Source organism: Malaclemys terrapin, chromosome 3, assembly GCF_027887155.1.
Source record: "Malaclemys terrapin pileata isolate rMalTer1 chromosome 3, rMalTer1.hap1, whole genome shotgun sequence".
Classification (NCBI taxonomy): domain Eukaryota; kingdom Metazoa; phylum Chordata; order Testudines; family Emydidae; genus Malaclemys; species Malaclemys terrapin.
Genome location: NC_071507.1, coordinates 203,163,920 through 203,185,286, shown reverse-complemented (window position 1 = coordinate 203,185,286; position 21,367 = coordinate 203,163,920). Strand labels below are relative to the sequence as shown.

Here is a 21,367-nt window from a genome sequence, read left to right as displayed (position 1 = left end):
CCTGCCACGCTGACCAGTATTGTCTGATCATTTCCCTGTACTCCCCAGCTGCCCGTCTCCATCTGTCTGTGGTCTCTTGCCCTATACTGAAATGATAAACGCTGTGGGGAATAACCGTCTTTTTGTTCTGTGTTTGTACAGCACCTAGCGCAGTGGGGCAGGCTCCTAGTGCTACAGGAATACAAATAATAATAATGATTTAGGATGGAGCGTGGAGGGTGTAACTAGGAGGACTGGGGTGAAATTCAGAAAAGGACGATTTACCCGGAGCAGCAGGAAAAACACCTGGGGAGAGGCGGTGGGGGCTGTGGGGTAGTGGGGAAGGGTCGTTATTTCAGACTTTTAAAACTAGCCTGGACAAAATAGTCTTTTCCATCGTGTATGGGTCGGGTTTTCTGGAGGCCTCACTCCCCTGAAGGCAAGGGAATTAAACCACTGAGAATCTGACCCTGCTGTTGGGTGTGTGACGGATTGAGTGACACGTGGCTGATGTTTCACCCTCTGTCTCTTTGTTTGTTTAATGGACATCGGAGTCTCTTCAGGGCAGGGATCGTGTCTCCCTGTAGGGGTGAGTTCAGCACGTGGCACAATGCGGGCAGGATCCTGGCTGGTGCATTCGGGCATCCCTGTAATGTCCATTAATCGGGTTCTCCAAAGCTCCCTGAATCTCTCCAGCCCGCTTTGCTCTCCCCCAGCCTCTCTCCCCAGGTTGAAACTAGCTTCTTTGTGTGACATCATCCTTTGGGTACCTGGCCTGCAAGGAGTTACTCAGCCAATCCCTGCTCCCCTGACAAGAGGCTGCCCAATCAGCAAAGGCCCTGGGCTCGGCCAATCGGCTGGCTCGGAGGTGATGTCATGGGGAGAGCCTGGCAAGCAGGGCTGATGCTGGCAGGAGCCCTTAGGAGCATTAAGTGAATGAGGAGCACCGGGAGCGACAGCCAGAGCAGGTGTTGGGGGTAAGTAGCAAAGGCAGGGGAAGCAGCGAGAGCTCAGGGAGGGAGGCCAGTGTGGGGGTTTGAACCCTGGGATCCCAGGTGGGTTGTGCCTGGCATTGGGTTAGCAGGACAATCCCAGGGGGAGGAAGTGGCGCGAGGGGGTTTTACAAAACCCATTGGCACCGTTTGCCGTCTTTCTATTCCATGTCTCCTAAAAGCCCGGGCAGGGGCTGAAAGCGCCGCGATCCCCCCATGCAGAGTGGCTCCCCGTCACTGGGTGCGTCCAGCTGCAGGCTCCCTCTTTGTCTGTCTGTCCTGTCTGACTCCCACGTGCTGGCTCGCCCTCAGCCCTTGGGAGGGCCCACTTTGCTTTGCTGCTTGGCGAGGTGCAGGCTCCGGTGCCTGTAGCAGCATCCAGGAGTGGGAGCCACTGGACCAGTCCAAGAGAGACGCCCAGCTCCACCCCAACAGCTGGGCGCCAGATCCTTCCTCTTCCTCATCATCCCAGAGCTCATCTGTGCTTGGAGCAGGGCTGCCTGTGCCCAGCGGGTGGGTGCATCTATCCGGGCAGGGAGATAGTGCGGTGAGTCCAAATCTGAATGCACTGGTTGGTTCTTTCCTTTCAAAAGTGGGGGCCAGTCTTTACTCTGGGGCTGGATTCTGTATGTTTGACATTTTCTTTCCTACTAATCTCTCTAGCCATAACCTGGATTGCAGGGGGGTTTCTCTCTCTCTGTCTTTCTTTCCTTCTCAACCCCACAATAGGTGCATTGGGCCTGATTCTGATCTCCAGCTGGTGTAAACGAGGAGTAGCCCCACTGAAGTGAGTTTACATGGGGGTAAAGTCAGTGTACGTGGGATCAGGATCAGGCCCGCTGCGTTCAAGGCTCGCGGGCTGTACCCAGAGCACAGGCGGGTCTCTGATCCCACTTCCCATCTGGCTGCAAATCACTGCCTCCCTGTCCACACACCCCACCCACCTTTGGGGGGGAAACTCCGTTAGCCCCGAGTGGGGTCAGTTAGGGTCACTCCCAGTTCCGGAACATGCCCCGAGGATGTTGCCTTTGGAGGCAGCCCCACCTGAGAGCCAGCTGGGGTGGGAGGGGATTGCAGGGGCCTGGCCCGGGGGTTCCCAGGTGGGACGTCCCAGAGACGGAGCGTTCCAAAGAGGCTTCCCCTGCATTACTAGATGGGAACAGCAGGCACGAAAGCAGTGAGACGTAAGGAAGCAGCCAGGGGACGGGGGTGCTGTCAGTGCTGGAAATGAGAGGGGGGGGCGCAGTCTGCTTTATTGATGGAGGCAGGAAACGTTCTTTCCTTGTGATGTCTTTAAATATTTATTTCAGATGGGGAAGGGGCAGGTGAGAGAGAGGAGAACTGGGCAGCAGCTGGAGGGCCAAGAAATGCATCGAGCTTTTAAAAGCTGAACCAGCCCTGGGGAGGCTGGAGGTTTCCCCACCTGGGGAGGGCTGTGCAGGCAAATTGCACCTGCCCTTCCAGACGCACGGGCGCCTCATTGTTCAGCCCAGATGAGCTCATCTGGCATTATGCAGGGCGGCTGCTGCCTCTGTCTAGCAAACAGCAGCGCTCCCAGCAAAACTAAATGGAAGTCATCAGTGGGCTTGTTTTAACCTCCAGCGCCTGCTTCCACAGTCCTGGTGGGCTCCCTGCCCCGCAGCCTGCCTGGCTCTCTGGCTGTTTCCAGCCGGGATGCTGGTGCCCCTCAATCCTGACCTGCAGCCCCCCGGCTATCCCAGTTTTTAGCCTCTCTTGAGTAAAGAGGTACAACGTGGAGATTTGTGTGGCAATGCTGAGAGATGGACACACATCCACTGGGGTCTGGGAGGAATCATAGAATATCAGGGTTGGAAGGGACCTGAGGAGGTTGTCTAGTCCAACCCCCTGCTCAAAACAGGACTAATCAGACAGATTTTTTCCCAGATCCCTAAATGGCCCCCTCAAGGATTGAACTCACAGCCCAGGATTTAGCAGGCTAATGCTCAAACCCCTGAGCTATTCCTCCCCCCTGTTTCAAGTGTTCACTTCAATCAGGCCTTCAGAAGGGCTAGCCCGCGGCCCCTACAGCGCACTTCTTCATTAGCAGCTGGGGAACGTGCGTTTCAATCGGAGCAGAGGGGTTCCAATCAAGGTGGCCGGGCCGCATAGAATGTCAGAGCCCCCTCCAGCCTTTGTCACTATGTTGACATGGGATCAGCCCGTGCACGGCTGCAGCAGGGGGAAATTCCCCCTTAGCTGAAAAGGCAGCAGCCCGGGTTGGGGGGCAGTAGGTCTGGTAAGTGAAGCCCACGCTGCCCCAGCATGTGGCTTAGCGTGGTGCCTGGGCGTTGCGGGAACGATGGGTTAATGACGTCTGACCTATTTCGCTAGTCTAGGTTTTCCCAGAGTACCTGTCGCAACAGCAGCAGGATTCAATCCAGCAAGGACACACGTTTGGTGTTCAGACACCAGCACAAACCGCTCCCCGCCACTAGCCCCTTGCCCGTGTGGCCCAGCCTATCGCCGTGAGTGTGACATCCCCGGACAGGAGAGCTCTTTGCTAAGCCCTGGCTGGGTGGCTGTCCAGAGTTTTAAAGAGGGATTTCCATGGAGAGAGGCCAGGTGCTTGCAGAAGAGAGGGACCTTCCCCCCAAAGAACCTGGGATGAGTCAGGTATTGACCCCACTGCCTCACCTGCCATTGTAGCCTAGGACAACCCATTGGGTTTTAATGCACTTTTGGTTTCTGATGGGAGAGCTAGAGGGCCAGACCGGGTGACGGTGGCCCCAGGGCCCTCTGTGATCTCCAAACCCGGAGGATCAAAGAGGAGTTTAGCAAACTCCCCTCCTGCTGGGATGTGAGTAGGTCTCTATGGCTCTGGGCCATTGGGCTGCCCCTGAGACAAGGCGATGGGGATCTGAGTGATATGGAGGGTCAATGGCACTCATCTGTGGCTCAGGATCGAGGCCCCTCTGCGGGGGTGAGGGGACTGGGATAGCAAGGGGTGCTGCGGGCTAGGATTGAGGAGCTTCGGGGGGGATCTCAGGACAGGGATAGTGGGGGGTGGAGGGGTTGCCGGTCAGGATTGGGGTGCATCAGCAGAGATGTGTGGAGAGCCCAGGACTGGGATAACTGGGGGAGCTGCAGGTCAGGAGTGAGGGACCTGGTCAGGGCTGTGTGGGGAATGGGAGAGCCCAGGACTGGGATAACTGGGGGAGCTGCAGGTCAGAAGTGAGGGACCTGGTCAGGGCTGTGTGGGGAATGGGAGAGCCCAGGACTGGGATAGCCGGGGGGCTGCAGGTTAGGAGTGAGGGGCCCGGTCAGGGCTGTGTGGGGAATGGGAGAGCCCAGGACTGGGAGAGCAGGAAGCGGGGCTCTAGGTTGGGATTGAGACGCCCATGGCCAGGTTAGCAGCTGCAGGCCTGCTCTGAGGTGCATGGAGGTGACCTCATTTATCCTCTATCTCTGGGCATTAACGGGCCCTGGCTAGAAGCCAGCTCGGCGTGGCCAGCAGGGTTACTGTCATTTCCTATTCCTATCGCTCTGACAATGTGCAGGGCCCTTGGTGACCGGGACGTGCCTCCCACAAGACCGAGGAAGATAGGAGCCCTCGAAACAGGGAGGAAACCCCTTCCTCTGAGACCTCCCTCCCCCACACACCACCACAGCCCCCACCCCCAACCCAGGCTCCATAGCAAGGAGGCTGGGTGGCTCCTGGAGATTTGCTGGGGCAGATCCACTTGGGTTCTGCTGCTTCCCCAGGTGGCAGGCGGGTTCTTAGCTCCCTGCCTGCCGTATTCTCTTGTGATCCCAGCAGGGCACTGCTCAAAGCCGCTCCCTCCGGGCCTGTCACCTCCTGGCCGGACCTCGCTATTAAAGAGGAAAGTTGTCCCCATCTGGGCCTTGCTTCTGGACCTGCCTGGTAGGTGCTGCCCCAGACCCGGGCGAGAGGCGGGATCAGATGGGGCTCGGTAAGCCGCCCAGCGATTCTGCCATGGCTCCAAACCCAGCCATTCCCCCAGCTGGAGGAAACAATCCATCCGTTGTCAGCACGCCGGCTCACAGCCAGCTCCCTGGGCCTGGCACGAGGCATGCCCATTGTTTGGGTTCCTCTTTCCCTCCGCTGCGGGGTTTGTTTACATGGCGCAGTGTTGACCCGGGACCTGCTGGTTCTTAGAGCCAGTTCTGGATGCCAGGAGGTACTCAGGGGCCCACAGCTGGCTCCACCGGGGGCCCTGAGCCAATCCAATCCCTGTGCCAATCCCAGCTCAGTGACTTAGCTACTGCACATGCCAAGAGGAAGGTGGCACCGAGGATGCTGCTTTAACCGCTAACACCCTGGAGCAATGCCTACATGCATCTGCAGCCCCCATCTCTCCTGCAACCTCCCCCCCCCAGTGAATGACACCCCATCCTCCATCAACAGACCCACCCCACTCTCAGGCACCTCACCTGACCCCGTATCCGGCCCACTGCAATGGATTTCTCCTCTGCAGCCCACTCCTGGCCCCACAAACACACACATGAGGGTCGTCAACTACAGCGCACCCCTGGCTTGACAGCTCTTGGAAAGTAGTTTAGAGTCATAGAATCCTAGAATCTCAGGGTTGGAAGGGACCTCAGGAGGTATCTAGTCCAACCCCCTGCTCAAAGCAGGACCAGCCCCCAACTAAATCATCCCAGCCAGGGCTTGGTCAAGGGCTTCACTCCCGCCGTGGAATTTCAGTAGCCAGCTATCGAGCCAGCCTCGCCGGGAACTCAGTCAGAGCTTGCAGACCTTGCTGGACCTTTCACTGAGCTCGGCCCAAGCCCTGGATTTGATTGACCCTTAGGGGTTGAGTTAGTCCTTATTACGAAAGTTTTGTCTGACCCTGGCCCTGGCCCTGGCAAGGTGAAGGGTGGGGCTCCTGGCCCTGCCTCTTCCATGGCCTTTTTATGTAAGCTGGCATCAGAGTCTTAACAGCTCCCTGCCTCGGTTTCCCCATTTGTCACAACGATGGTGGGGAGCTTTACCCTGCTTTGCAGAGCACTTTGGGAACTTTGCACAAAAACCGCTAGCGAACGATACACTGTTATTAGCCTTCCTGGGTAGCGCCTAGAGTTTTCAGCAAGTCTGGGCCCTCAATATGCTGGATGCTTTACAAGCATATAGTATAGCCCCGGCCCCAAGGAGCTGCAGATCTTTAAGATTCAATCTATTATTAGCCTCCCTTCTGGGCAGGTAACTCTTATTACTTCCTATTCAGAGGTGGGTAAACTGAGGCACGCAACCTGCCCAATGCAGTGGCAGAGGTAGGGATGGAACCCCGAGCCTAGAATCCACAGCCAGAAGGGACCATTTCCGCTCATCTGGTCCGGCCTGTGCGCTCCCTCGCCCAGAGATGCCTGTGTCAAACCCAACGCCCAACACCCTCCCTTAGCTAGGCAGTGAAATGCGTGTTGATACCTAGGGCCGGGCTGGACAATGGGGGAAGCGGATGTGGATCTGCGGCACTGCCCTTAGCAATCGCCTACCATGAGGGGGAGACAGCAGGTGCCCAGCCACCGGGGATCCCAGGGTTCAAACCCACCTTGCTCAGGGGTCGGTGGTCCCGTGCTTCGGGTGCGCTTTGGCATTCGGCTGCTCTAGATCACGGCGGTGCTTCGATCCCTTAGTCGGGTCCTCCCTGGTGGAGCCCTTGAAAGCCCTCGCGGGCCTGAACCCAGTGAAGCCAGCTGGAGTTTGCCAGCCAGGCGTGGGGTGTGCCGGGCCGGCTGCTGGGAGCTCAGCAGGCTAAACGGAGCAGCACAGGGTTGCCCACCACGTGCCCTGAACGGAGCCACACACACACACACAGATTCTGGTGAGACGCTCCAGCAGGGGGCTGCATCCTGACCCAAAAGGCTCTTCCCTGACCGTGTGCCCTTTCTCCACCCTGCACTTGGCAGCTGCACCCGCCCCGAGTGTGGGAGACCCAGAAACATCAGGACAACGCCAGGAGGCCTGTACTGGGGGGCACTGGTGCTGTCCCGGCCCAAACAGCCTGGGCTTCCCCTGGGAGAGAGAGAGAGAGCGCCACGGGAATGGGCTGGAATAATTCTGATGGGGATTCTGTATGGAGGCTGCTGGACACAGACAGACCATGTGGTTCTCTCTGGCTCCCAGCTGATTCACGGCCTGTGCTGCCTAGCACCTCCCTCCCGCCTGGCCTCGCCCGGTCGCTCATGGAAGGGACCGCTGGCTGCACTGCCCTGTCTTGGCTAGAACGGCGTGTGCCAGGCTGCTGAGCGGGGGCTTTTCGTGCACAGCCACGGGGCACCCTCCTTTGGAGTTCAAGTCCTGGCCCCACTCCTTAGCCATGGCGGGGGCTTTCCAGCGCCACTCAGTGTTGGCCGAGCGCCGCTCCCACCGAAGTCAATGGGCGTTTTATCGGTGCAGCCAGCGGGATGTTTACGATTGACCTCAATGGGAACGGCGTTGGGTTAACATTGAAAACCCACCCGTCCCTGCTCCGTGCCTCAGTTTCCCTTATGTGTACGATGGTGCTGAAATGCTTTCCCCACCTCCCTGGGCTGATTCAATCCAAGGGGCTTTGAGATCCTCAGAAGGAGGGTTCTGCAGCAGGGCTACGTGCTAGTCCAACACCCCCCACTTTGGGAGCCATCTCCTGATGCTGCTCAGAGACCAGCCGGAGCTGGGGAGAGCGGGGCAGCGGGATGAGTAGATGAATAAAGGCCTGTGCGCTAGGGGAATGAATCGGGGCCTCTGGGAAGAATTTTAATTGTGGCGCCTTTTCCAGCTCTGTTCCATTTAAAGAGAGGCCAACACCTGATTTTATCCACTGTGCCCGGGTGGTGACAGTACAGGACACATTCCATTCTGCCAGCCCGGCCTCCCATCATGGGGGTGGGCGGGTCCCAGCTCAGAGCAGGGCAGGCTGAGAAGCAGCTCTTGTGGAGATCTGTTCAGTGTGAGCGCACCGATTAAAGGCCAGACTCCACACACTGGTTTGCTATTGCAGGCGGCTCCTTGGATTGCTCACACTGATTTATTACGGTAGGGCCGCTCAGGAGTGCTGGGCTGCCCCTGCTGGGTTATTATTGTAGGGTCACCTACTGAGTGGAACTCACTGATTTATTTATCAGAGGGTTGTTCGTGAGTGGTTTGTTATTGTAGGGTTGCTTGTATGACACTGCAGCCGCTACTAATTTTTTTTGTGCAGGGTGGAGAAAGGTATGAAAGTGTTTGCTTTGAAAATGAAAAGAGTTGATCTAAAGAGCTCCAGGATGAGGCTCTTGGTGGGAAATCATACCACTTCTTCTCAACCTTGGCCATGCCCGCTTAAGAAACCCCTGTGCAGAGAGAACCTGCGGGATCCAATCCACAGTCACAGACTAGGGGTCGGGGAAAGCACCGGTGCTGGGATAGAATCCTAGATTGAGGTCATCAGATGGGCTTGAACCTCAGGACAAGCCTCTACCAACTGAGCTAAGGGAGTAACTCCAACAGCAGGTAGAGGTAGTAGGCTGCTATCTTTTATTAAACCAGGACATGATGCCCAGTTTGTCAATGCAGCATGTTACATAAGCGGGGAGAGGGACCACGTATTGTTTGTTTGTGCTGTGAGGCACCTCAGAGCTTGTCAGAAATCAGACGTCCTTTCTGTGAAGACCACTGCAATATTGGAAAAACAAACACTTCATCCTGAATCAGGACAAAAGATCTAAAACGTTCGCACAACAAAATTTTGAATTTTTGTTTAAACTCTAGTCAATCAAAACGTCTCGTCTCCGGCACATTTCAAACATTTGGTTTTAGTTTTGACCCTTTTTAATGTATTCTTTTTCAAAATATAAAGTAAAGCAAATTTCGAGACACAAAGCCGTTTCCCAACGAAAAAGCAAAACTTTCCATTCCGAAAAGGTCAGAATAGGCTGCAGCGACATTTCCAAAACAGGGCGGGTCGTGTTTTCATAACGAAAGGTTGTCAAAATCGATACGATTTCACGAACAATTTCAGGTGAATCAAAATGGCATCTTCTGACAGAAAACTGTTTTGAGGAAAAATGTGCAACCCGTGATAAAGCAGCCTGAGGAAGGGTGGGGATAGGACACAGGGGACCTCAATTTAACTCCTAGCTCTACCCCTGACTGTGTGGGACCTTTGGCACAGGTCACCACCCCGTGCCTCAGTTTCCCCATCTGTAACGTGGCGATAATACTAACCCACCTTTGCAAAGAGCCTTGGGAACGAAGGCTGGAAAGGGCCGTGTATTGGGTTATTTAGTAGAGTCACAGCGCCATACAATACAGTGTCACTATTGCAAGGTGCAGCGGGTTGGACCATTATTGCAGAATACCATAGGCACTGTCTGTGGTCGCTGGGCTCTGTCTGTGCGTCTGTTTCTACCTCGGGCTATCGACGGAGGCTCGTTTACGTCCCTTGTCACCACAGAACCTGGACAGATGGATTCAGGCGGCGTCCTCAGCACGTGCCATCATCAATCCCCTTTTCCTTTCAGGGCCTGAGCCAATTCACCCCCAGGGGGGCTCTTGGCCTCGGGAACTAATTGTGCCGCTTCCTGGCGTAGCATAAGGAAAAGAAATTGGACTCTGGGCTCCGAAACGGCGCTGATTCCAAACACAAGAGGCGCCGGCTGTGTAATGTGGCAGAGATTTCGCGGGCCACGCACACATGGCTGAAAGACCGGGAGACGCCTGCTGTGTCCCTAAGACCTGTAGGAGAAATGACTTCACTGGTAAATGACTACAGAGGCATATGCCCCAGTCGTCGAGTGGGTCTTTCCAGGCCAGGCTCCCAGCTCCCGGGCACTGGTCTGAGGGATCCTTTGTGATATGACTAAATCTCACCGAGTAGCGTTAGACATGAGTATTAGACTCCCCTGCCCACTGTCACCCACCACGCAGGGATGGGTGCCGGGTAGGACAAGGGGCCTGGCTGGGCACCCCCCGTATTAATCGGTCTCAAGCGGGGAACGAGGGAAGCTGGAATATGTGACCCACAGACCCGTCTAGGCCCTGCTGTGCTGAACGCGTGTGCTCTCCGAGGGGCGCCGGGCGTTATTAACGCTCTGGTTCTGGGACCTCCGCCCTGTTTCAGTGGCTCCTTCACTGCAGGGAGGGAAGAAAAGTGGCTTTGTCTGCTCCAGTGGCCATTGTTTTCTTTGCTGTGTTTTGTTTGGCTTCCGAAAGAACCGTTTGGATTGTCCTGATTGCCCCCCGCCCCACCTCCTCCAGCTCTGCTGTTACTCCTCAAGCCTGGCCTACAATGGTCCCTGTTATGCCAGCGCTGGGCTCCCCACACTCGGCTCGGCCAGTGTGATCGGGGCAGGGCATGTGTCAGGCACATCAGCAAAAGGCGAGGCGGTGGGGACTGGAACAACATGACAAGCTGCACATCGGGACTGAGGGGCACTGGCACAGCGGGGTGTGGGGCGCCAGGAGTGGACTAGCAGGGGGGCTGCACGTCGGGGTTGAGGGGTTTGTGAGTGCTCGTGAGTCACTGTATATTTTGGCCAGACAGGTGTGACTGCGTGTGATTGTGTGTCCATGGATCATGTGTGGGTGTTGTGTTACCTATGAGTGGCAATGCGTGGGATCTGTGTTCATAAGGGTGCTTATGTCCTGGCTTGTGTGGCTGTTTATAGCTGTGTGTGTGTGTGCGCGCGCACACCCTGCTTGCCTGGAGCGCCTCCCCCGAAGGGCTAACGGGAGCCCTGCTGAGCGCTAACCATCTCGTCTCTTTGCTCTTCCAGGCCCCGAGAAAGCTTCTGGCCACACTTGATTCCCAGCCTGCTGAAGAAACCCAAGCGCCATGACTCTGGCCGGTACGGACGCGCCGTGAGATGCCCCCAGCCCACGGCACCTCGCTCCACCTGCTAGCACGGAAGGGAGAGCACAGCTGGCGTCTAGCCCTGACCCCTTTCCTGCGGGACGGGCGGTGGCCTCCGTCTCCATCAGCCACGTGCAGGGCAGGGGGAGAATGAGGCGTCCCTAGCCCCAGAATAGCTCCAGGCCCTGTTCCTTTTGTGTTCCCTGGGGGAGTCACCTGGTTGAATTGGCCCCTGCCACTCAGAAGATGCAGGAGGTGGCCCAGATAGCGATGGGCCCAGCCTCCTGCCCTGAGCATGCCCGCCTGGACGGGTGCCCCCCTGGGCAATGCCCACGCCTCCCAGCACGCTCCCAGGGGCTGCAGCGGGGAGGGCTGGGTGTCACAATGCAGTTGAACATGCCAGGCCTGCCGCTTTGCTCTGCCACCTCCTCCTTTCCCCACCGCTGCCACCACTCTGGGATCAGGTCACAGCTTCCCCTGATGCTGGGGTGCAGCCCTGGGGTTTTGCTTCACCCCAGCAGAGCTCAGCAGACCCAGCCTTGCTGCTACAACTCCAACAGGGGGCAGGGCAGCCTAGCAGGTAGGGCGCTGGCTTCCTGGGGCTCTGTTCCTGGTCCATGCTGTGCCTCAGTTTCCCCTGGGAGAGCAACGCTTGCCTCCCTTTAGGTCCAGTGGCTAACAGGTGCGATTGCCGTGACAAGTAGGTGTGAAAAGTGAGGAGCGGTTGGTATAAAAGAAGTTTACTAAACTCAGCAGCACGTGACCTGTCTCAGCCACCATCCGCCCGATTTTACTGCTGGAGGGGAGGGCTTGGAACCGCGGGTTTGGAATCCCTGCCCTCAGATATACTTGTTCATCCCCTTGAAACAGACAAGGAGCGTTTGGCTCTGGGGTCCTGCCTGGCAAACTTCCTCACCGCCCCCCAGCGCTGCTCCGCATCAGCGAGCCGCAGCTGCTCCATCCCAGAGGTGGCTGCATTTCGGTCAGGGAGGCGTGTGCAGGGCGACTCAGAGCAGGTAGGATTCTCTGACCGTCAGCTGGGGCTGTGGAGACTGACTCTCCCAATGGTGTTTTCGCAGCGTACAAAGAGAAGATGAAGGAGCTCCCCCTTGTGTCCTTGTTCTGCTCCTGCTTCCTGGCCGACCCCTTGAACAAACCAGTGTATAAATACGAAGGTAGGTCACTCACCCGCAACGCTTGCTCCTGTTAGGAGACGGGGAGGTGTTGGGGGATCAGTGCACATTAATTCCTTCTGGTATTACCAAGGGCCTGCTGTGGGGGAAACAGCCGGTCTCCTGGGGTCCCCCACAGCAAACATCAGGCTGGGTCAGGAAGGGCCCCTGAGGGCGAGGTTCACACCTGCTGACCCAGAAGGTTCCACATCTGGCTGGGGCTGTGCAGCTGGTGAGGGCCACCTGCTGGCAGCAGGGAGAATTACACCACAACATTCGGTGCCAGAGGAGTTCACTAGCGTCTCGCGGGAACAGCTGGGAAATCCCTTAATAAGGAGGGCAGAGGCAGGAGATCAGCTAGACCCAGCTCATCTGGAAAGCAAACTGGCTCTTCACAACCCAGAGCAGGGCGGTGATTGAATCCCACACCTTCTGCCCCAAAAGCCGCTTCAGCTAAGGGAGAGCCTCCATGAGCTGGTAGCAGTAGGAGGCTGTTATCCTCTAGGCAGGCCAGCACCTGGAATGGGACATCACCCCTTTAGCCAGTGTATTACTAACATCAGGGATATTGGTCACATCTGCTGTTATTTCCTCAAACGCCTTCTTTCCTGGCCTAGAATTAGCCTGCAGAACCCACTCTCACTAATTGCTATTAGCTTAGCACAGTTTAAAAAAAAACCACTGGGCATTTACGTGACGAAGAACAGACAATGATCAGGGCCATCCACCTTCATGCTTCCTGGTACAGACAGCACCACATGGGATCATGAAGAAATTCACCTTCCCTTCCCTCAGGTACAAAGGAATTCCGCCGCGTCGGAAGCATGAAGCATTGGCCGTTGTCAAAGACAAGCTACCGGAACAGGTAGCCCATTGGTCTCTTCCTGTCTGACAGCAGCTAACTTCCTCGAGTCTCCCTTCATCTTATTTGTATTGTAAGGCTCTAGAGACAGGGCGCATGATTTCCTAGGTACTTTCTACAGCACTGTGCTCCCTGCGGCCGCTCGGCTGATGCTAGAGGATAATAATCACGTTGGCTCCGGCTCCCACTGGCAGGGGAGTCAGAAATGCAAGGCGCAGACGGTGGGCGTTTCCACAGATTGATTTCAGGGAAGCCACAACTAGATGGATCATTCCAGGTGACTCACGTCGGCAGACCCAGTCATGCTCGACAGCAAGGATCTGCGGGAATTGGGCATCACCACTCTCGGAGTGGCTGGCTCCCCCCCACACCAGCCATGCCCCCTACACCTCCTGTTCTTGTGTTGGCGCACAGTGTTAGGTCACTGTGGAAGGCGCTGGTCCCAAGCGGCAGAGAGCCTGGCTTTCCGGATTGCCATGAAGATTGGCTCATACTGAAAACTGGGCTCTTGGCTGCATTGTAGCCTGTATGGATTCATCTTCTATTTCCAAAGCACAGTCATAGAACCACAGGACTAGAAGGGACCGCAAGGGTCATCGCGTGTAATCCCCTGCCAAGACGCAGGGTTTGTTGTGTCTAAACCATCCCAGACAGATGCTATCCAGCCTCCTTCTGAAAATCTCCAGTGAAGGAGCTTCCACAACCTCCCCAGGTGTCTGTTCCATTGTCCTTCTGCTCTTAGAGTGAGGACGTTTTTCCTGAGATTGAATCTAAATCTGCTATGCTGGAGTTTGAACCCACTGCCTCTCGCCCTGGCCTCTGTGGCGAGAGAGAACAGCTTTTCTCCATCCTTTCTATGGCAGCCTTTCAAGTATTTGAAGACCGCTCTCATATTCCCCCTTAATCTCCTCTTTTCCAAACTAAACATACCCAGTTCCTTCAGTCTTTGCTCACATGCCTTGTATTCTGTCCCTTTGATCATCTGTGTTGCTCACCTCTGGGATCCTTTCCAGTTTCTCTCCATCCTTTCTATACATTGGTGACCAAGATTGGACACAGTACTTCAGCTGAGGCCTACCCAGCGCCGAGTAGAGCGGTACTATCACTGCCCGTGACTTGCATGTTATGTCTCTGTTAATGCAACTTAAAATTGCGTTTGTTTTTTTGGCAACAGCATTGCGTTGCTGACACATGTTCAGGTTGTGATCCACCACAACTCCCAGAGCTGGGCGCATTTTTTGTGTGTGTGGCAAATAGCAGTAGTAGGCTGTTATCCTCCAGGGGGATCCGTCCCTGGAATGGGACATCATCCCCTTAGCCCGTGTGTGATTCACAGCAAATTCACCAAAATTACATTTTTCAGGTCAACGAAATTTGTAGTGAATTCGGGTTGGATTCAGCAAATAGTTTCTGCCAGAAAAAAAGTGGGGAAAAAAGGCTTTTCTGAAAGGTTGGAATGGTTTGTTATTTAGCTAATTAGAGAGAGAGCAAGAGAGAGTGAGAGAAAGAGATGAAAAACACCTCCCCCAAAAAACAACTAAAACAAAACGAAAAATCCTTTCATTTTGGGGTCAAACTTAACATTTTGTGTGACTCAATTATTTTTTTTCCCGGTGCTTCATTTCAGCAAGAAAAACCAAAATAATTCGCTTCAGTTTGAACAGAACCAATTTTTCCCCCCAGATTTTTCCGTTCAGCCTCCAGACCAAATAATAATAATAATAATAATCCATGATTCACTTCTATCTGCTCTAAGCTGAACCTTGCCCATGAAGGGCCATGTCTCAGCAGGGGCATTGCCTGTATTCTGGCAGGCTAAGCACTCTCCTAGTACTCCCAGCCAGGCCCGCTCTGAGTTCACACTGCCCATTGTCAGCCAGTCCAGCCCACAGCCTCCTTGCCAGGGACAAGCCATAAAACCAGCTGGGTTTTGTGCTTTGAACAATGGATTGGCATGGGGGTCGGCTCAGAGCAGGTGATGGAGCCTGAGATGAGCGGGCATGTGAGCGAGAATGAGAAGATAAGGGGTGAGGAAATGGATGAGTGACTGTTGGCCAGTGTGCAAGGGGGAATGTGTGTGAATGCTGAGGGGAGCATGGGAGAATGGGGGTGAATGAACCAGGAGGGGTGTGAACATGGGCATAGAGGGTGAGTGAATGCAGGGTGAGTGAGCATGTGTGTGAGCGTGTGTGTGTGTTAATACTGGGGAATTGAGGGTGTGAATGGCTGCTGGGGGATTGAGTATGTGTGTGCTGGTGTGAGCGGATGGCAGAGGATTAAGCGTGAGTGTGAGCAGCCGGTGGGGAACTGAGTGTGAGTGAGTGACTGGGGTGGCAGACCGTGAGTGTGCAAGCATGTGTGAGTATGCAAGAAGCTGTGAGTGGCTGTGGGGGGTGGTGTGCGTGTGGCTGCAGAGGGGTTGCGTGGGTGTGCAAGTGGGTGTGAGTGTGTGAGCCAGTGTGACTGCATGGCGGTGGGGGCAGAGTGTGAGTGGTGCAAGCAGGTGTGAGTAGCTGGGGTGAGTGTGCAAGTGGATGTGCATGTGAGCGGGTGAGTGTGAGCAGGTGTGAGTGGCTGCAGGGGCGGTGTGAGTGTGCGAGCGGGTGTGAGTGGCTGCAGGGGGCAGTGAGTATGCGAGCAGGTGTGAGTAGCTATGGAGGATGAGTGTGTGAGTGGGTGTGAGTGGTTGCAGGGGGAAGTGTGAATATACAAATATGTGGGGGAGGGTCTGTGTGAGCGGATGTGCTGGCTGCATGGGGCAGTGTGAGTGTGCAAGCGGTAACTCCTCCCTCGCTCGCTCTCCCAGCAGACACCGTCGACCTCACCTGGTGCGTCATTTCGGACATGGAAGTCATTGAGCTGAACAAGCGCACCTCGGGCCAGTCCTTCGAGGTGATCCTAAAGCCGCCGTCCTTCGACGGGATCCCCGAGTTCAACGCCTCCCTGCCCCGGCGGCGCGACCCCTCGCTGGAGGAGATCCAGAAGAAGCTGGAGGCGGCTGAGGAGCGGCGGAAGGTAGGCAGAAGGGCCCCCGGGACTCACGCTATGTGTGGCTGGAGACAGGCCATGGGGAAACGTGGCACGTTGGGGCGCTGGTGCGTCACAGCGTGGGAACAGGTGCAGAGGATTCTGAGAAGTATCTGAGAGGTCCATGGAGAAGCAGTTGAATGCAGTGGGCTCACGGGGTGAAGAACTCACGACGCCCGGCCCTGCGTCCTCCTCCGGACGGCCCATCCCATAGGCTGGAAAGGGCAGGCTCCGCGCAAAGCCATGGGCAAGTGCCTTCCGCCATTTCCAGGGCCGCTCTGCTGAGGGCACTCGTCCAGCCCGGGAAGGCATCCCCGAGTGGGCGTTTGCCACCTGGCTACCTCGTTTGGTTTGCCGGCATGTGAATTATTGAGCATCCTTCAGCGTCCCCCACCATTACGGTGGCCAGGTGCCCAGTTTTCGATCGGAAAGTCCGGGCGAAAAGGGGACCTGACAGTGTCCGGTCAGCTCTACTGACTGGACACTCAAAGTCCAGTTACTGCAGGTGGGGGAGGCGCCGGCTCATCACCCACGCCAGCCCCTACTCAGTCACCTCCTACTTGCGTCGGGTGGTTGCACCTCCCAGCCCCGGCTCTGCAGAAGAATCCCTGGAGGAGGGAAAAAGCAGCGAGCAACAGGGGGGGGGGGGGGAAGAGGAGAGGATGGGGGCGGGGCCTCAGGAGAAGTGGCGGGGCAGGGCTTTGGGGGGGAATAGGCAGGGCAGGGGTGGGGCCTCGGGGAAGGGGCGGGGCAGGGGTGGGACCTCGGGTGGAAGGGGCGGGGCAGGGGTGGTTCCGGCACTTCTGCTGGAGTGTCCGGTTTTTAAATATTACCAAGTTGGCAACCCTACCCACCGCTGACCCAGCCACCAGGAACTCTGCTGGGCAGCGGATTGACCCCGCACCAGCCTTTGAATCGCCCTTCGCATGCCTTAACTCCATGCCAAGCTCTGCCCTCAGCACCCCTGGGCGACTCCACTGTCCAGCGGGGCCCCATGGGTGCACTGGGATGGGGAGGGGGTGTGGCCAGGGGAAGAACTTGCATTGATTCTTTCTGGCCAAAACTGCAAGCTCCCCCCGTCGCTTGGAATGGGCCAACCCGAGAACCGGGCTGGAGTGAAAAGCTGGAGGCAGGAAAACGCATTAGCACGTAGCATGGGCTTGTGGAATCACCGGCTCCTTGGCCATCACTGGGCTTTGAACCGTCGGCGCTAAGAGCCTGAGTCTCCGCAGCTTGAGCTAAAGGACTAAGGCCAAGAGCCTTGAAGGTGTTTAGGCGCCTAACTCCCAAAGGACATAGACAAAGGGAGTTGGGCGCCTAAGTACCTTTGAGGCTCCAGGCCTCAGTCTCCTAGGCAGCAGCTGGGGCTGGGGTGGAGCGGGGGTTATGTATCGCAGGCTGAACAGCTGGTTCCACTCGTGACTCAGGCACCTCGCTGTCCCCAGCGGGCCCGGGACTCTGCGTGGCTCTCGCCCGGCGCTCAGCCGGCTTGTCCTGTTTGCTTTGTGGGTGCAGTACCAGGAAGCGGAGCTCCTGAAGCACCTGGCAGAGAAGCGGGAGCACGGGCGGGAGGTCATCCAGAAAGCCATCGAGGAGAACAACAACTTCATCAAGGCGGCCAAGGAGAAGCTGGCGCAGAGGATGGAGTCCAACAAGGAGAACCGGGAGGCCCACTTAGCCGCCATGCTGGAACGCCTGCAGGAGAAGGTGAGTGCCGGGTGCCGGCCCTGGGGCTGCGAGGAAAGGGCATGGCAAGATGCCATCGGTGCACCCAACAGGTGCCCTGGGGTGTCCCGTATTGTTATTATATCTCAGTAGCACCCAGAGGGGCCAAGATCAAGGCCCCATTTGTGCTGCACAAACACTTAATAAGAGGCCTGGCTCACCAGCAGCGCCCGGTCTACCAGGCCTAAGACCTGTCAGACCCCGCAGCAAGAGGGCCATAGACAAGCCGCCCAGAGCTAAGGAGGGAAGCACCACACCCGCATGGAGGACAGCCGCTCAGGGAAATGCCGGCCGAGCGTGGGAGCGGGAGACAGGCAGAGGATTTTCGGCTGCTAGGGCCCCTATCTACGTCGCCGACCTGGCTCAGGTGTCTGACTCCGGGAGAGAGTTCACGGACCTCTGGCCCGTCCGCCAGGCACACCAGCTCAGCCACATAGCCCCTACCCCTTCCCCTTTCCCACCCCCTCCTCAGCACTTCACTTCTGGCTGGCCGGCTTCGGAAAATCCCTTTTTTAGGGGCTTCACGATCCCTCTGGGCCCTGCAGGGAGCCACCGAAATCAGGGCCGAAAGTTCTGCTAGGCAACGGGTCACCCAGGGGCTGGGCCTTGTTCTGCTCCGTGGGCAACACCTACACCCCTTTCCAAAGCTGGCCCAGGTGATTTGCTCAAGGCCAAGTCTGTGGCAGAACTGGGAACTAAATCCTGCTCTCCTGAGACCCCCCTCCCTCGCCAGGCCGTCCCCCGCTCCCCTGGGGGCTGGTTCCCGCCGAGCTCTCTTTAATCTTGGCAGCTTTATTCTTAATTGCAAGGGGGCCAGCTACAGCTGCTGGTTATGGGGTGTGTTTTTGTGGGGGGAGGGAGTTGCACCACGTGACTCATTGGGCCACTGCCTAATGAGGGGGAGCTGCCTGGGAACCTGATTCCCGTCACTACAGTAGCACAGATTTCGGGATCTGCGCTGTAGAGGGCTGGCAAAGGCAGCTGCCTTTGTTCAGTGATGATCATTTCCCTCCACCGCCTGCCTGTTAATCTGACTTGGGCTGGTGTTAAGTAATTGCCCCTGTAGCCATGGAAAGGAAGTGGTCCTTGGTAACCGCACCATCTCTCTCCTCTCCTTTCCTTTCCTTTGCCTGCCTGGGAGGGAGACTCCAGTCCCAGAAACCCACCGCTGGGATGGGGCTCTGAAAATGGCAGTCCCCATCCCTCTCTCCAGCGCCTCTCTGAAAGGCTTTGGGCGCAGAACAGGCTGGCAGAGCAGGGTGACCCTCGGGGACAGCCAGGCGGTTCTGGACAGGAGTCAGAGACCAGGCCAGGCAGACGGACAAACAGCTGGGCTTGTTGGCTAGCTCACAAGGGCAGCTGCTGGCCCCCTTTTCCGTCTCGCACCGAGGCATGCCCACTGAATCTCCCTCTTGGCTGTTCCCCAGCTGCCAATCCAGGCTGGTCTGTGTCTCAGTTTAAGGTACTTCGATGGCCCCATATCTGAGCACATCACAGTCTTTACTGTCTTTCCCTTTGGGCAGCAGGGCAGTGCCATGAGCCCCATTGTCCAGATGGGGAAACTGAGGCACAGAGCAGCTGGAGCAAAGCAGGGTCCTTCCTTAGAATCTTGTCCGCTGCTTTGTTCAGGCCAGTTTGTAAGGACTCGAGCAAAGCGGCGCCCAGCCCTTCCCTAGGAAGATTCCACAGCCTGGGCAATGGCTCATTCTAGACGTTCATTTCCTCAGTTTCATCTCCTGTCTCCTAAACCCAGTACCTTGGGCTGCCCTATATGTAGTTCCCCTACTCCTGGGTTACAGCGCCCCCTCCGGGCGCCATCCACAGAGGACAGCACTTTGCTACAACCCAGCGAGGAGGCCTTGGCATACACACGCCCCCCTGGGCCACGGCCGTTGAACATTAGTAGGCCTCTTATATCTTCTGGAAGATATATAAATAAATCCATCCCAACTCCAGTGAAACAGGTCCTGCTCCTCCACCAACTCCCCTCCTCACTAGCCTCCTCCAAACACCTTCTGCAGCCTTCACCTTGTATCAGAGACCAAGAGAGTGAGACAGAGAAGACCAATCTAAGAACATGCCTACAATGCGATGAGAAACCCATGGCTGGCCCATGCCAGCTGATGCGGGCTCGCAGGGCTGTTTAATTGCTGTGTAGATGTTTTGTCTCGGGCTGCAGTCTGAGCTCTGGAACCCTCCCACCTTGCAGGCTCCTAGAGCCCGGCCTTCAGTATCAGCCTGGACGTCTACACTGCAATTAAACAGCCCTGGAATCTGAGCTCCGTGCACCTGAATCAGCTGGCATGGGCCAGCCAGGGGTTTTTAATTGCAGTGTGGACATGCCCTATATTCACGGCAGTCTCTGGGACACGCAGTGTGGTCTTGTCTGATCAGCTCTGCCTTTCTAGATCGGGGCCAAGGACTATCTGTGTCTGGGCACCACTGCAGCCCTTAATAATCACATCCCTGGTATGACACCAGTGGCTTTGGTGGTGTTACGCCAGGGAGGAACCTGGGCCACCACACTCTTTCTGTCCTTGCCTCTCAGTCAAACCCCTCCGCAGTCCCCTTGTCGCTGTCCATTCTTGAGTCCTGAAGCCCAGCATGCTAACAGGGTCCCCCTTCCACCTCCCCCCAGGACAAACATGCGGAAGAGGTGCGGAAAAACAAGGAGCTCAAGGAAGAAGCCTCCAGGTAGAGAGGCCAGGACGATGGCGGTTTGGACTGACAGCGCCGGTGAAGCTTTGCGACCGATGACGGGGAGTTCCTCTGCTTGCTTTGTTTGTGAATGTAAAGAATTGACCAGTGAAGCCATCCTATTTGTTTTGGGGGTGGGAGGGGAGATGGGGAGGAGAGAGATGGGGCAGGGAGGTGTTTGTTGGAGGGAGGATGGGGAGGGCTGGGGGGGAATAGACACACCCCGTTTGGGAAGTCTACAATCCTCTCCACGGTTTCATTTTTACTTCCTCATCATTAGTGTCCAAGAAAGAGTCCAAACGAACAAAGGGTCGGTGACGCTGGCTGTTAGGGGAGGTGACATGACGGGGTGGGAGAGGGATGCACAGCGTGGGTGACTTTAATTTGGGGATCAGGGCTGAGCGGACGGGGCTGCCCTGTCTGCATCTCTCTGTAACTGTGGGCAGGAAAGTCGTCTCTCGGGGGTGCGTGTAGCCTGTTCTGTGTTTGCCATGAACTTTGGTCATTAATACAAATGAAACATCTCCTCTCCGTGTCTCGGTCTTATTCTTCTTTCTGTCTCTAACAGCAGGCCTGTTGGGGGCCTGGCGCTGTTTGGCTTTGTTCTTCCCAGAAGCTCTTGCAGTCTTTTGGAAATAATGCTTTGCCAGCAATTCAGTATTGTCAGACATTAATTAACAGGTTTCCCACCCTTTCCCCCCATGAATGAGAAACAATAGCTTCCTAGGATGGCGTTATCTGGTTGTAGGAGATACTTGTTTGGCTGCAGTGAAGTGAAGTTCAAAATCCCTGTGATCTCCCTGAGAGTGAGGATTTGTCAGATAGAGCCCAGGATGTCTCTTCTAATGAGAGATCCCTTTTTTTAGGTATGGAGCAGCAGAAAATTTTGCTGCAGGTTGGAGTGAGGAAAGCGGTGGGAGGGCAGAAGGCACCTGTGGCTGGGATTTCTGGGAGAAGAGACGTTCGGCTCTGTGGTGAGCTAGAGAGAATCTAGTGCAGGGCAGTGGAAGTGATGCTGATGCAAGGAGCAGAGAAGAGGAGGGACTGAGGGAGCCCGGATGATAGACCCAGGGAAGACGGGGGTGGGTATCCGATCACAGGTTATAACTAGCTTCAGGC

The 21,367-nt window shown here is 56.3% G+C and overlaps 1 protein-coding gene across 4 annotated transcripts; it reads left to right on the top strand.

The window, feature by feature from the left end:
- Window positions 1–877: 877 nt before the first annotated feature.
- On the top strand, window positions 878–20,777 carry STMN4 (stathmin 4). 4 transcript variants are annotated; one of them, XM_054024541.1, is made up of 6 exons: window positions 878–956; window positions 10,689–10,760; window positions 11,845–11,940; window positions 15,609–15,814; window positions 17,342–17,533; window positions 20,190–20,777. In XM_054024541.1, exons 2-6 carry the CDS (start codon window positions 10,748–10,750, stop codon window positions 20,247–20,249), a joined length of 567 nt encoding a protein of 188 aa, XP_053880516.1. In that variant the 5' UTR covers window positions 878–956; window positions 10,689–10,747; the 3' UTR covers window positions 20,250–20,777. The 4 variants fall into 4 exon arrangements, with proteins under 4 accessions (XP_053880516.1, XP_053880513.1, XP_053880514.1 ...); XM_054024538.1 differs by having other exon boundaries at window positions 15,606–15,814; XM_054024539.1 differs by lacking the exon at window positions 878–956 and adding an exon at window positions 1,413–1,518 and having other exon boundaries at window positions 15,606–15,814.
- Window positions 20,778–21,367: the final 590 nt, after the last annotated feature.

What these genes read in the sequence shown, in the direction of transcription:
- STMN4 (XM_054024538.1), top strand. An exon ending in CGGCTGAGGAGCGGCGGAAG is followed by an intron (nt 15,815 to 17,341) that starts GTAGGCAGAAGG and finishes TTGTGGGTGCAG; the next exon opens with TACCAGGAAGCGGAGCTCCT. An exon ending in TGGAACGCCTGCAGGAGAAG is followed by an intron (nt 17,534 to 20,189) that starts GTGAGTGCCGGG and finishes ACCTCCCCCCAG; the next exon opens with GACAAACATGCGGAAGAGGT.